Source organism: Trichosurus vulpecula, chromosome 4 (genome assembly GCF_011100635.1).
Source record: "Trichosurus vulpecula isolate mTriVul1 chromosome 4, mTriVul1.pri, whole genome shotgun sequence".
Classification (NCBI taxonomy): Eukaryota; Metazoa; Chordata; class Mammalia; order Diprotodontia; family Phalangeridae; genus Trichosurus; species Trichosurus vulpecula.
The window spans coordinates 216125185-216140106 of NC_050576.1; the positions used below are offsets into that span (position 1 = coordinate 216125185).

Sequence of the window (14922 nt, forward strand, 5' to 3'; positions counted from 1 at the left end):
ACACGATAGTTTATCCTCTCTAAGAAGCCTCTCCTCACCAGCCCTACCAAACTCTGACAGCTACTTTGTTTGCATCTCCTCTGTATTTATATATAATTTGTGCTATATTCTCGAGTCCTTGAGAATAGACAGTTGTGATATATATTAGGCTATGTAAATCTCATGTAGATGACACGCTTTTAGACTTGTGACACGTTGACATACTTCGTATACTTGGATATAGGTGTTAGAGAAATCTGAGAAGCGATCATAGCATTTGAAACTTTTTGTGTCACTCTGATGGGAAGCCAATGAGCATCCCATCTGATCCATACCTTCTTTTCCTTCTTACAGATTTATCCATCAGGTAAATTTAGCTGCCGTCACCATTCAGCGCTGGTACCGACACCATGCACAAAGACATCGAACTGGGGCATCCCTCCTCGAACACCTGCTAACATCTAAAAGAAAGGTCAGTGTGAAAGGTCGTGAAAGGTCCTGGATGTGAGCCCATACTCACATAATTTACAATCCCAGAGGATGTGTCAGAGCCCCAAATATTAGTAGTATAAGCTGCATTTCTTCAAAGCGGCAGATTCTGGGGGTGGCAGAAGCTGAAACTCAGACATACCATGTACTTAAACCACCACATATAGTCACAGCCTATGTTGCCACCCCCTCTCATTCCTGCTGGGTCCTGATTCTGACTGAAGGAACAGAACTAGCATTATTTGAACAGGGTGACAAGATCTGGGTGGGTGGGGCAAAGCTTCTTGACCCCAGTCATTCTCTGTAGAACAACAGTCACCAAGGTCCTGGGCCCTCTTAGTGATAGTATTTTTTATGAGAGGGCTGTCTAAGGGACTGATTTTGAATGATACATATTTTTTGTTTTTATTTTTTGCCCTACCTAATGGATTTTTGAAATCCAGAGATCACAGACCATCTTAGACCTATAAGGCATTTCAGGCCTTCTGACATTGTAACCTGTGTGGTTTTAAGCTCCCTATGTCTTCTGTAAATAAAAAGATTAGGGGAATTGGTTTTAAGGTGACCCTTCCCCCCCTAATATCTATGCATTACTTGTTATATTACTTAGGAACTTGATTTGTTCTCAAGAATTCTTTTCCTGTTCTATTTGTTCTGTAGGAGAGACAACAAAAACAGTTGGAAGGGAATGTTCTCGACTTGGAGCCGCGGAAAGATTTAGAGAGAAAGAAAATCCGGGAAGAGAAAGCCCGGCAGGCCAGACAAGCTGCTATTCAGGTAGCCTAGCTACAGGATGGATCAGAGTCTGGGCTCTAATCTGTTTTGGACAAGGCTGTTCTTGTGGGATACCAATCAGCATGATAGTATCAGCATATGAAAATCTCCCCATGATGGCCAGAAGCGATAGTGTCTACAAGAAGGGAAAGGTTAGGAGAGCAGTCTCTTATTTCCCTTCTTTGGGGACAGGTTGGTAATAAGTGAATGTTGCAGACAAACTGCCACATCTGTTTTCAAAGCTGTACCTCTAACCAAAAGACAGTGTCTGGGACATTTAAGTCAGGATCATGATCCTTCAGTGGTGACTTCTCCAACTTACTGTAACCATAAAAGATGACTCTTTCCCCTCCGTTTTCCTTCCTAAACACACAACAGGGTGTTTCAGTGTAGTGCTACTTGCAGGAAATGGAGGGACTCTTTCTCCCTGATTTGTGAATTGCTCACATATACTCTACCATGGCAGGAACTCCAGCAGAAACGAGCAGCCCAAAAGGCAGGAGATATTGCACTGGGGCAGCCGAAGGAAACCAGGAAGGCATCCAAGAAAAGGCCCATACAGGCAGCCTCCCCAAAGAGTGGGAGCCTGGCAGACCGCACCGTCAAAGCTAACAACACAGGTAGGTTCCTCAGATCGACCCCAGAGCTAGTAGAGAAGCAACGACTCAAGTGGAGTATTGAGGTCAGAAGTCTTGGGGATCCTGCATCGAAGCTCCTTTGGCCCTGACGTCTATAAAGGCACAATCTCTTCTACTAGAGTTTGGGGGGATGATGATGTCTCATAATAATGGGTATCTCTCACACCTGATACCCATCCACTGGCATCCATGTATGCCCTGCTTCCTTTCTGTGGCTTCTTTTGACAAAGCCTTAGATGGCTGATAGGCATGAAGTGAATCTGAGTGTTGGTAGTACATTCATTCTAAATGTCTAATGACTTTGTTTCTTATTTTACAGGTGCCAATTTCCATGCTACAGATCCAGAGGAATACTTTCACCCAGTCCCCGACTCTTCCGCAGCTCTTTGTAAATCTCCAGAAGATAAGCCACAGGTCTCTCCTCTTAGGCAGTCTTTCTCTTCCCCCACTGATTATCATATGCCATAAGGCTCCTCCTGCCCAAGCCTGACCTTCATCATTTAACCTCTCCCCTGCCTCCTTCCGCTGCCACATTAATAAGATTCCCATGGTCTGTAGTGGTGCTGTTGTACAGCCAGAGAGCAGAAGGCATGGTTCCATAGCTGCTCCCGTTTGCTGAGTTTGCTCTTCTACGAGGGAAAGTGGCAGCCATAATGATGATGGCATGTGTTTGTAAAACACTTTTTAAAGTGCTGTCACAGTGGCCTCACAGCACCCCCGTGAGGTGAGGCATGAGCCATAGTAAGATTCACATTTTACACACATAGAACCTGAGGATTAAAGTTTAAGTGTCAAAGCCAGGACTAAAGAAAGGCAGGTCTTCTAACTCTTTGCCCAATATTTTTTCTATTTCACTACACTAATGCCTCTTCTTGACCTATCTGTTACTAAGAAAATTAGTGAAGGGAAAAACCTAATCTTCAAACTTACAGTACATACTGAGCTGTTTCAGAAGTCAGCTTTACCCATCCAAAGTAAGAGAGAAGACCCCTGACTCTCTCTTCTCTGGCAGTACCTAGCTTAAGTGCTTTTGGTGTGCTTTTGGCTGGTTAACTAGGTGCTTGTTTTCTTTCTCCCTTTTCTCCATACCATCAACTAGGATATAACCTGCCATGAGGTTGTTTGTGAGAGCCTGGACACTGCAGTCACAGCATCCAGCAGACCCCAGGCCAAGGTGACTCTTAACGAGCTGCTGGAAACCCTGAAGCTGTTAGAAGAGGAACCAGAGCAGCTGAACCAACCCAAGACCTATAAAAAGGAAAAATATTCCTGGATTGATGGGGTAACTAGAGGGAGTCAGGGGAATTACCTGAAAGCAATACGTATCCCATTCAGTCCTCTCCTTCATAGTGCCAAGATCTAAAGAGGTCTAGGTCCAGAAAGGACAGACTATGGGAGGAGATAAAAGGAATTAGAATAAAACTGTCACTGATCTTTCATCTTTGGCTCAAGTTGGGTGGGGGGGGGGGGAGAAGGGGGCATCCGACCTAGTGGAGAGCTGGGTGGAGCTAGTCTTATAAGATTGGTCCAAAAAACATGATGATGACTCTTAGCCTGTTTCCCTAATGTCTTTATGAAATCACTTCTATCAGCCCAGCATCAGTAAGCTCTGGACCAGCAGGAAATAATGTTCCTTTCTCCCCCAACTTCCTACTGGATCAATTCTATATTAAATTCACCGAAGTTGCTCAGTACCTCTGCATAGGTTCCCAAAGACAGCACCAACAGCACACAAGCTTTTTTAGATCCTTTCAGACTGGATAGGCTTTGGACCAGCTTAATTTGGTCATTAGAAGGCAATCACTAGGTGAACATCTCCTCAGACATGGAGGGGTTTCATTCTGCAGAATGTCCCTGTAGCCCTCCATGTCTTCGGAGATGGTTATCTGGTGATGAGCCTCTCCAGACCTAACTAGATTGGTCCTTAGATGACAGACATACAGTCCAAAGCTTTTCAGCCTGGAGTACAAGGAAAATAATAGCGGTGTTGAATCAGCATCTCACATTAGTGGTGGCAGCTTTTCTAGGGGGAGTGTGTGAATTTGTTCACGTGGAATCAGACATGGAGAGAGAGAGAGAGTAGTTTTCTTACCCATTAGGTCCTGGATGTGTGGTGAGGTGCTTTGGGTGATTTGGCCTTCCGAAAGCAAATCTCTAGTGTGCTAGACCACTGCTGCCTCCCTGCCCTTCATCACGACAAGCAAGTACAAAGAACACAGATTACTTTACACACTAGCAGGCAGATGCCTCTTTTTGGGAGTTCTACACTATTCTGGTGTGATCTATGGAAAAAGAAAGCAATTCTTCTTTTGCTTCCCTTACCCTATACCAGTTCCATTCTAATTCCTATCCTTTTCCTCTTTCCTTCTCTACAGGAAGTTGGCTCTAACTCCTTAACAGCTGACAACCTGGAAAAATTTGGGAAACTGAATCCACCACATGGAGTCCCAGAGGATGGGGCACTGCTTTCTGAGGCCAAGCTTCAAAGTATCATGAGCTTTTTAGATGAGATGGAGAAGTCAGAACAAGAACGACCCCATTCTGTAGCCTCAGCCCCTCTTCGGGAGGTGAGCCTCCTTTCGCCAAAGCCAGAACAAAGGAATGCATGAATTTCATTGCTTCTTCTCTGGGGTCAGGGCTAGGTCCAGTGGAAGATTGGCACCAAGCAGATTCTTTCCCCCTGCAGCAGGGGCAGAGCAGCGGGGTTATAGGGCAGTGTGTTAAGGATGGAGTTACTGATGGAGCTCAGTTTGGTGTACGCTCAGAAAACGTAGTCATCTTAGTATTAACCCAAGCTAAATGTAGTGAGAGTGATAGACTTATTACATACTTCCAAGTTAATAACACTTTTTAAAAAGACAGGCTATCTTAATTTATGCTGCTTCCTCTTGTCCCTCTAAAGTGAATTAATCAAGAACTGAATGAATTTGGGGCAATATATACATACACATATATACACACATGCACATATGCACACATGTATATATATACATACATTTACACGTACACACCTCATCCTTACATCCTAGTCTTTCTCTACAACATTCTGAACTTTGCTTAATTATGTTACTTCTGATTTAGAGAGTGATTTGTGGGGGATGGAGGGTGGGCGGGTGTATCAGCAAGGCAATAATCACAATATAGATGATAATTGTCAAAATGCCCATGTGGTTCGGTATCGCAAAACACATGAGACTGTCCACATAGAAGGTAGAAGAAGTAAACCATTTATTCAGACACCAAATAACCAGATCCCGTAACCAATATGCCCAATCTATCACAGCAGCAAAGAATCTGATAACACAATACCACAGCAGATAACCACTCCATCCCAAAACCATCCGCCCCCCTGCTGGGGCCTTCCCAAAAACTCACAGCCACCACGGCACATCTGCTCTCTCCCTCAGCTCTAACTGTCGCAACTGCTCTCTCAGCATCTCCTGTGACACACTTTCCTCTTTCTCTCAGTAAGCTCCTGCTACCACATGTAGCGTAGGTATCCTGTGACATAAGCAGGTCACATGGCCTGTTAATGGGTAGGAAAGATCTTCAAATCTAAATTGCTATTACAGAGGGATATGACGAGGAAGGGAACTGGGAAAGGTGGGTGGCATGCTCAGTGGGATCTGAGGAGAGGTTTCCATTAGAGCCAGGTAGAAGACAATACTGGGGTATCTAACCTTTACTGTTTTCCCAGGGGATCTTGACGGAAGAAGAGCTGGCCCACCTGGAGCAGGCTTCGGCTGTGGCTACTGAGGTCACCAGCTCTATGATGAGACTGAAGCTAGAAGTGGAGGAGAAGAAGCAGGCTATGACGCTGCTGCAGACAGCATTGGTGGGTGATCCTAGGTAGAAATGGCCAACATTCTTAAGGTCTCCTGGAACCAGTTTTAGGGAGGTTAGTGTGGGACTGTGGGAAGGGAGGATTTCATTTTGGATCCCTCCACATCACAGGTGTTCTGTATTCTGAGGAAATGTGAGGAAGGAGACGTGTCCCCTCTGGTAACTAGATTAAAGCAAAAGAAATCAGGCCTATATCTAACTAATCTCAGACAGCCTGGACTGTGTCCTGTTCTGAGAATAGTATTGATTCCACCACCTTCCTTAGTAGCCTGTTCCAGCATATAACGGACCTCATTTTCAGGAAGTCTTCACCCAAATCTCTCTAGCACCTAGCACAGTGCCTGGCACATAAGTGCTTACTAAATGTTCGCTCATTGATTGAGTGCTCTTGTGCAAACCTGCTTCCATCACCTCTGTGGGCCTGTCTGCCCAGGGAGGCCTAGCCAGAGGTCTAACTGAATCACTGGGATGGTTATAGACCATTGTGGGAAAGACTGAACCCCTAGGGTGGTGGACCAGGTTTGTGGTTGAATGCTGCTTCTTGAGAAGATTTGCAGTAGAGGAAGGTTAGGAGTCATGTGCCTCATAGACCTGTCTTTCTCACTCAGCATGTTAACTACTTGCATCTCATAAGCAGGGAATCAAATCTGGGCATGTTTCAGGGTGGCTTTTTTTTTCCCCTTAACATTTCTTGGTTTTCTTTCATTGCTTCCTCCCACTATGAGCTGCAGTAGAATTAGAACTCTCTAGTTGCCCCACGGTCAGCCCCATCTCCTCTGATCCTGGCCTCTGCTCCTTTAATTTGAACCCAGGTACCAGCCAACCCCCCCTCCCTCCCATCCTCTTCCCCTGAAACCCCATTGACAGGCTCAGCAGCGAGAGCTCACTGTGCGGAACGTGAAGGAAACAGAGAAGGAGCTGACCCAGCAGCTCCGGACGCAGAGGGAGCAGTATGAAGCTGCTATCCAGAGACACCTGGCCTTCATTGATCAGGTAACCCTGTGTGCTCATGGCAAGCAGCAGGAGCTGTTGGGTAGTTTATGGAATTGAAACTTAGGGACTGCCTCTCGGCTCGGGGCTCTGCCATTTATTTTGTGTCAGTTTGAGGATGTGTCACTTCCCCCTCCAAGTTTCATTTTGCCACCTGCGAAATGGGAGGGTGATCCTTATTCCTGCTTCATTCAATCAATCAGCAAGCATTTGTTAAGTGCCAGTTGTGTGCCAGGCACTATGCTAGGCACTGGGGATACACAGATGAGCAAAGCAGTCCCTTTCTTTAAGGAGCTTACCTTCTGTTGGGCGTGACAGCATGTACATATATAAGCATGTACAAGTACCCAGTGATTAGAGGGAAGGCACTAGGAAGTGGGTAGATCAGGAAAGGCCTTATAGAAAGTAGCACTTTGGCTGAGCCTTCCTTGAATGAAACCAGAGATGAGAGAGGAGTACCCGCCAGGCATGGAGGACAGCCTGTGCAGAGGTGTGGAGGGGAGAAGTGAAATGCTGTGCATAAGAACAGTAAGAAGGCCAGTTTGACTGGCCTATTACTGGAGGTAATGGAGAGCCAGTGGAGTTTTTGGAGAGGGGAAGTGATCTAAGTTTTAATGAAGCACCTGGGCTTTAAAAAAAAATCACTTTGGCAGATGTTTGGAGGATAGATTGGAATGAACAGAAACCTGAGGTGGGGATAGAAGATGCTAGGACGCCTCTTAGAGATGGCACTAAGGTTTCTTGTTTTTGTTTTAACTTCTAATGACTGCGTATGTCTCGTATCCTCTCTCCTTACTCCTGACCCATATGCATTCCACAGGTCAGGACCACAGGGGCAGTCAGATGTTGGGGTGGGTCAGATATACACAGGTACTTCATGATTAGGAAAGGGTTGGCCACAGGCAGAAGCTGTAGGACCTAGAAGTTTTTTGTCTGAGATACATACTGTGAATGTGTTCTGGAACAATGCCCCTCCCTACCTGCCTATAAGGCCTTCTAAGGATTCTGCTGCATATTCCTTTGAGGATGCTAGTAGAACAGAGCCTAGAAGAAGTTTTTGGCTTAGCCGTGGAATACTTTTAGGCTTGAAATATATCCCACAAATAATAGTCGCTGTGGAGAAGAGCGAGGACATAACAGAAAACAACAGGGGAAGCCCCCTTGGGGGAAGCAGGAAATGGAAGGGGAAACATTGGCTCTAAGGCGTCATATGCTGAGGGTCCACAGCATTCCTGATGCTGCCCTGTCTCCCCAGCTCTTGCCAGGCTCACACTCCATCACATGGTGGCCTGAGCTCCTGTGCCACAGCCAGTATTTGGATTGATGCATCTCTTCTTCCTGTTTCCTGGGTCCCAGTTTATGCAGCCCTCCCTGAGGCCCACCTTCTCTCAGGGATATTTCTCATAGAATACCTATTCCCAACTCAGGGATGAAGATTTTGTTGGGACATAGTGCAGAAGGACTGTTCTCAGGGAGCTCACCCCCAGGGGCAGGAGGCATGTCTGTGTAACTCACTGGGACTTGTTTCCCTCTAGTCTTCTCTGCTGGGGTTGCTTTCTGGGTTTCCCTTCCTCCTGCAGCAATTGTGAGTTAATCCTGAAGTTAGGGGAGTATCCACTCAGTACCTTTAGGTCCTGAGTTAGCAGCTTTACCCATTGGCTTCACCTGGTCCCCTCCTCAAACCTCAGCTGATTGACGACAAGAAGGTCCTGAGTGAGAAGTGCGAGGCAGTGGTAGCCGAGCTGAAGCAAGTGGACCAGAAATACACAAAGAGAATCACCCAAGTGCAGGAGCAGCATGAACTGGTGAGAGACTCAAAGGGGTGGGTGCCTTGATGTCACCGTGGGTGATGCAGCGGGGCCTGCCCACACTGACCTCTCCTCCGCTCACCTGCCCTGCCTTTGCTGGCTTACTTCTCTTCTGGCAGAGCTTTCCTCTCACTGACTCCTTTATCCCTCCTCTCCCTCTTCTTCTCTTCCCCGATTGCGTTAGGTGTGGTGTACCTTCAGGCCTTTGTATGAGGGGAATTTCTACTGTTGTGTCTCAGCCAGGATTCTTGGAGGGATTGAAGGGGCAAGGGGTGAGCCTCAGAAGGTGGCACCAAGGAAACCCTGAAGCCCTGCTCTGGATATGTGTATCACAGCCAAAGCCAGCTGAGAGCAAAATAGTTTCATAAGTATTACCTGAGGAATGCTGGAACTCTTTTACATCCTAATGTGATGATGGGTGAATTAAGAGAGCTCACAGCTCATGTTTGCATACTAATAAACCGACCTTTTTTTGCTTGGGGAAATGACTTGAGTTAGATGAGAAGAAATCAGGAGAAGAAATTAAGAAAGACAAATTTCAAGAGACTATAGTAATTTAATTTTAATCTGTGCTGAATAGTAGTTGTGTAATTTATGTAGATGTATGCAGATTTTATACCAATGTACTTGGTAGCTTTCTTAAGGTATTTCATAAACCTCAGTATTGCTCTCCACTTTCCCAATGTGACTCTCTCTTGGAATGGCTCTTAGAGCCCATTTTTTTTCACTTTTTCACTTCATCTCTGTTGCTTCTTCCTCAATCTCTGATTAAAGCAAAGGTTTTTAACCTTGGATCCCTTTGGCAATCTGATGAAGTCTACTGACCCTTTCTGAGAAGAATATTTTTAAATGTATAACAAAATACACAGGATCACAAGGAAGCCAGTTATATTGAAATACAGTTTTCAATACAGATCTCAGGTTAAAAACCCCTAGCTTCTAAAGCCTTGTAATTAAGTGTGGGTCCTGGGAGCCCTGGAGTGGTTTTTATTGGTATCTTTTTGTGGCATCTCTGTCAGAGGGGCCATGGAGAGAAACCTCACGACCTTGTTCTCTACAAGATTGTCCTGTATTTTCTCGATGCCATCCTTTCTTCTGTATTGTTCACTTTGGGGAGGAGGTTAAAGAAGATAACAAGGATGTGGCCGTGGAATAACACCGCTTTAGGGGAGAGGCAGGAGAATGCAAAGCTTAGTGCAGTAAAACAGTGGATGGGGGGAAAGTTTGGAGTTTGAGTTCCCAGCCCTTGCCTCAGTATGAACACTTTTCTGTTTTAGTTTCCATTTCTGCCAAGCACAATGTTCTCTGCTACCTTCCTGTCTCCTGGGGAAGTAGAGTCTACGAAAGAAATATAAAACCGTAAGGGGTTGGCCTTAAGAAAACAAGTCCCTTTTGAAGCCAGCTTTCAGTACCTGAGGTGTTTTATGGTATCTGCCTCTTAAAGTAACTAGATGAATTCTACCTCAGACTTCCCTTGGCCTCCTCTTTGGGAGCACCGAGGCAGGTGCTACATGCCCAACTTTGTTGACGTTCCCAAGATTATTTTACGTGAATAAATCCACTCCTAAATCCTTAAGCTCTTGACGTGAGATACCACAAGGAAAGAGAAAGCTGTATGGGGAGGACGATCCTTGGGAACGTCCGCAGTCTATAATTTGACATTGGTGGGTAGATTTCTCGAAATTCTCTGGCTGTTCTGCATGTATTAATAGCCTTTGTTATTCTTGTTCTGCTGTTAGGACCTGGAAACAACCTCCACTGGTTTGAGGAGTCTGGAAATAGGTAGCATTGGAGAGATGCGGGTTTCATTTTCCACTCCTCTTGGGCTGCTCCTGAGTGTCCTTTCTTGTTCACAGGAGATTAAGAAACTCAAAGAACTAATGAGCGCCACAGAAAAAATCCGCAGAGAGAAGTGGATCAATGAGAAAACCAAGAAGATTAAAGAGATCACTGTGCGAGGTAGGGGACCAGAAGGCCAACTCTGGGGAATTGGCACCTGTTGTTGACAGCGACTTAGCGATTGTGTCAGCTCTTTCTGTGCTGGGGACGTGGCTCATGCGGGCCAGTGACATATTCGTCAAGGACACCTAGGTGTTCTCTCTGATCTCACTCACCATGGCTACAACTCCCTGGTAGGCATTTTTGTTCTGCTGTGGCAAATGTCAAGGTTGTTCTCCTGGGTAAAGAAAAAAGATCCGAAAACCATTACTAGGAGGAACATTTGAAAGAATTGGGTCTGTTTAGCTTGGAGAAGAGGGGGAAAAAGGCAAGGTATCATAGCTACATTCACTTATTTGAAAGGTTTTGTTGTATTTTAAGAGAACAGATGTTCCTGTGCTGCTCTAGAGGGCAGGACTGCCCAGTGGAGAGAAAGGACAGAGGTGTGCCTGTGCTGGTAGAAGAACTGTGTAGCAGGGAGGAGAGGCCACCTTGACAATAGTGAGCTCCCCAGAATTCAAGAGGAGACTTAAGCGAAGGAAATTGTAGAGGAGATGGCTGCAGGGCTAGAAAACCTCCAGGATCCCTTTGAATTTAGCTTTTGTGAATCTTTTAATGCCCTGGAGAGAGTGGGGCCCTTGCAGCTGAAGGGAGAGAAAACAGGGACCTTGATACTAAGGCCAGGACAGTTGATGCTTCCCAACCTCATCTGCTTTAATGCCCTTTCTCTTTTTCTATCTCTCTGGTGACAGCTCCCTCTTCAGATTCCCCCTGGGGGTAAGGGTGGAGGGAAGATCCCATTTCCTGCCAGGAATAAGCCCAGCATTCTTTTTATGCTTGAAGGTGATGGAGAGAAGGGTTTCTGCTTCATTCCCAGAAGTGAGATTGGGTCCTGAGCCCCTCTGCAGGAGCCTTTTTCCTGTTTGGTCTGTTTGGGGTGACTGTTCCATGTCCCTCACCATAGGCTTGGAGCCAGAGATCCAGAAGCTGATTGCCAAGCACAAGCAAGAAATCAAGAAGTTAAAGACCCTGCACGAGGCCGAGCTGCTGCAGTCAGACCAGCGGGCCGCTCAGCGTTACGTGCAGCAGACCGAAGAGCTGCGGGAACACCTGGAGCGAGAGAAGGAGGAGCAGGGACGGCGAGAGAGGGAGCTGGCCCGGCAGCGGTACATGGAGGGGTTTCTGGTGGGGACAGCTGGTGGTGCAGTGGTTAGAGCGCTGGGCCTGGGGTCAGGATGACCTATGTTGAAATCCTGTCCCAGATACTTCCTCACTGTGTGATCCTGGACAAGTCACGTAACCCCCATTTGCCTCAGTTTTCCTGTCAGTAAAATGGAGACAATAATAGCACCTGCCTCCCAGGGTTGTTGTGAGGTCAAATGAGATGATAACGAAGCCCTTTAGCACAATTCTTGGCACTATAATAAGTGATACACACACACACACACACACACACACACTCACATATACACTCTTAGATATGTATAGATAGATGTAGATAGATTGATACACACACACATGCATACGCATAGACATGTCAGCTATCCTCTTCCTCCTCGTGATTATTATTATGTGATTCCTAATCTGATTGAAATTGGGTCAGTACCTGAAGTCAGGAGGTGAGCGCTGATCGTACCATCTGTTCTGAAGGGATGAGACAAACAAGTCTGGAGCAGAGATATGGCTTGTTCTAGTCCCTACAGAAAGTCTGAGATGGAACCAGGATCTGGACCCAAAAGTGATGAGCTGGCTCACCGCTCTTCCTGGGGAGAGCTTTCCATGAGGCTGACGAATGACTCTGTAAGAAGGCAGTTGAAAATGTTGGTGGGGTAAAGAGCTCTGAGCTGGGAATGAAGAGACCTGACTTCTACCTTTGCCTCTAGCTAACTGCGTGACCTTGGACAAATAGCTTTACGCCTTCAAGCCTGTTGAAGGTATTAGACTCATGATCTCTGAGATCCTCTACAATTCTAACATTTCATGGCTTAAAAACACATCTTTCACAGAGGGATAGAAACTGAGGACCGGACTGTTTCAGTTACTTCTCTGAGGCCTCACACAGCTGGCCCTTGATCCAAGTCTCAGCTTCATTTGTTGTTTGTCCTTCATTCTTGAAGAGGACCATGACATCAGGAAGGTGATGTCATGACTTACAAGTGAATTGGATTTAAGTGAGGCAGGGCTGTGCAAAGTCACCAGCTTCAGTCTTCTTCAGAGCCATCTGGGTCCAATGGCAAGATATAGATCAGGACAACTGGAGATGGCCCAGATGCAGTGGGAGACCTTGGCTTTTTTAAGCTAAGGTCTTTCCCAGGTCTCAGTCTGTCTGAAGTAATGCCCATTCAGTGATCAAGGCTAGGTAGGAAATGAGGCAAAGAATAGCCTTTTTTAACCTAAGTCTAAAAAAAAATCAATCTGGGAGGGGAAGATCCTCAGGGCTTCTGGCCAAAACAGAAACAGTCGCTATTTACACTCGGAGTCCAAATATTAAGACTTGAGGGAAGGGGGTAGTGGAGGAGTTGGTGTGGTTTTCTCCCTTAACCTCTAGATACCCCTCCTGGGGGAAAAAACCCCTCATATATGGAGATGACAAACTCATTGCTCCTTCCTATATAAAATCTCAGGGACTCCTTTGCTAAAGAAAATGTTATGTTAGTTTTCATAAGTTTTAATATCCCTTTACCAGCTCAGTGTAGTGAATCAGGCTCCTTTCACCATAGCTTCGCCTCATAACTGATCTATGAGGGAAATGGGTAGAATCGAGAATGCCCAACACATAAATAGCCAGTGTGTGCACCCAGAGCAGAATGAGCTAAACTGCTTTAGCAAGGATCAAACAGGATAATATGAAGTATGTTGCTAACGGTGGCATACTATATAAATCTAAGCTATTAAATTGCCACTGTTACTTTTCTCTCATACAGTACATCTCCTATTTTTCAGTATTTATTTCCTGCTTAGGGTTTGCAGAACAAGAGTGTTTCCCTATATAAACTTTAGGGTTTGATCAGCATCCTACTCGTGTGTTCCCCATAAATAGAAGCAAATCCCACGGGTAGGAGCGTAATGGGCTTTCTCTTTCCGCATTTCGTTATTAGCTCACCTTAACACAGTTGCTGCACTTTCCCTTATCCCAACACACACATACCCTGGTTAATCTACTATGTCCACTTAGCTGATAGCAGGTGATCAATCCCTGTTGCTTTAGTGATTCAACTGCAAATGGAGTGAATTGAGGGAAGCACATCCTGCCTTCAGTGGCTAAACAGAAATAAGCATAATTGAGAAGAATCTGTCTTCCCCAACAGATACGAGAAGCACTTGGAGGAGGAGGAGCAGGCCCTTCAGCAGCAGCGGCGCCGACTCTATAGCGAGGTAGCAGAAGAGAAGGAACGACTGAACCAGCAGGCAGCCAGGTAGCCTGGCAGGCAGGCAGGACAGACCAGAGCTAGCCCAGTAACAGCCTACCAGCTATGGACTTTTTAATCCCCACCCCCCACCTTCCTTAGCACTGACCACTTCTGACTGTGCCATTTCAGGCAGCGGGCGGAGCTGGAGAAGCTGAAGCAACAGCTTGAAGAGAACAGCTGTGTGGTGACGAGGGCCCTCAGGGAGGAGTATGAGAAAGGGAGAGAGGAGCAAGAGAGGCGGCACCAGGTTTCCCTTTGTCTCTCTCCTTCTATCTGCTTGTCACCCCTCCAACCCCCACCTCAGCTTTTCCTCAAACCACCCAGTGGCATTCTTCTGTTCTCACAATAGCAGCATGAACTCATTTTAACCTTAAAAAACACTCATCAGGTACCTCCTATGTTGTGACTTTCTGTTGAAGCCCAAAGGGATGCTAAGGACACAGGGCATTGTTTTACTCTGCTGAGCCTCCTGACTCCCAGCCCAGGGCACTTCTCATTAGACCCTGCTGCTTTTCAGGGAACCCAGGCTTCTCCTTTTCTCCCTCACAGGCAGCTCCAGTTTGAGAACTTCTTGGGTTCCCCTAGGTGTCAAAGGGTGATTAGCTCAGCCTGCTGTGTCCTCTGCCCTAAGCTCTGAGCCTTTCCTGGATCACAGGTTTATTCTTCCAGGTGCTGTCGGTCAGACTCTAGCAGGCAGAAGCTCAGGCCCTGGGTTGAGTGGCGAGTGGTCAGTAGGGCCTGTGTCATAGGACTTTGCTTTGTCTTTTAGTTGGATATGAAAGCCCTGAAGGAACGGCTAGAGGTGGAGAAGGAAGCCTGGGAAGCCAACTACCTAAAGAAAGAGGTGAAAGGCAGTACTTATTCCCATTGGTCAGCCACCTTCCCTGTCTTTCCTTTCCACTCCTTCCTGTCTCTCACCTTACCTCATCTCATCTCAAGATTCAAAGAAAAGGAAATCAGCATGTGGTCAGGAGTTGGAATCATTTTTTTTTTTCATTTGCATTCCACTGTTTAGTAGAATAGTCTTCATTAACATCTGCTGGGGTCTCTGCT

The 14922-nt window shown here is 46.2% G+C and overlaps 1 protein-coding gene across 4 annotated transcripts in view; it reads left to right on the top strand.

Annotated features, from left to right (window-relative positions):
* CEP131 (centrosomal protein 131) overlaps window positions 1-14922 on the top strand; it is a 49669-nt gene that overhangs the window by 25450 nt on the left and 9297 nt on the right. Inside the window, exons 8-21 of one of the 4 annotated variants that reach the window (XM_036756936.1) lie at window positions 334-451; window positions 1129-1245; window positions 1709-1862; window positions 2200-2294; window positions 2980-3162; window positions 4256-4447; window positions 5578-5715; window positions 6591-6716; window positions 8402-8518; window positions 10378-10480; window positions 11424-11625; window positions 13768-13875; window positions 13999-14116; window positions 14639-14713. In XM_036756936.1, coding sequence (XP_036612831.1) covers window positions 334-451; window positions 1129-1245; window positions 1709-1862; window positions 2200-2294; window positions 2980-3162; window positions 4256-4447; window positions 5578-5715; window positions 6591-6716; window positions 8402-8518; window positions 10378-10480; window positions 11424-11625; window positions 13768-13875; window positions 13999-14116; window positions 14639-14713 — 1846 coding nt within the window. The remainder of the gene's footprint in view (window positions 1-333; window positions 452-1128; window positions 1246-1708; window positions 1863-2199; window positions 2295-2979; window positions 3163-4255; window positions 4448-5577; window positions 5716-6590; window positions 6717-8401; window positions 8519-10377; window positions 10481-11423; window positions 11626-13767; window positions 13876-13998; window positions 14117-14638; window positions 14714-14922) is intronic. The other 3 variants (XM_036756937.1, XM_036756938.1, XM_036756939.1) reach the window with 3 other exon arrangements.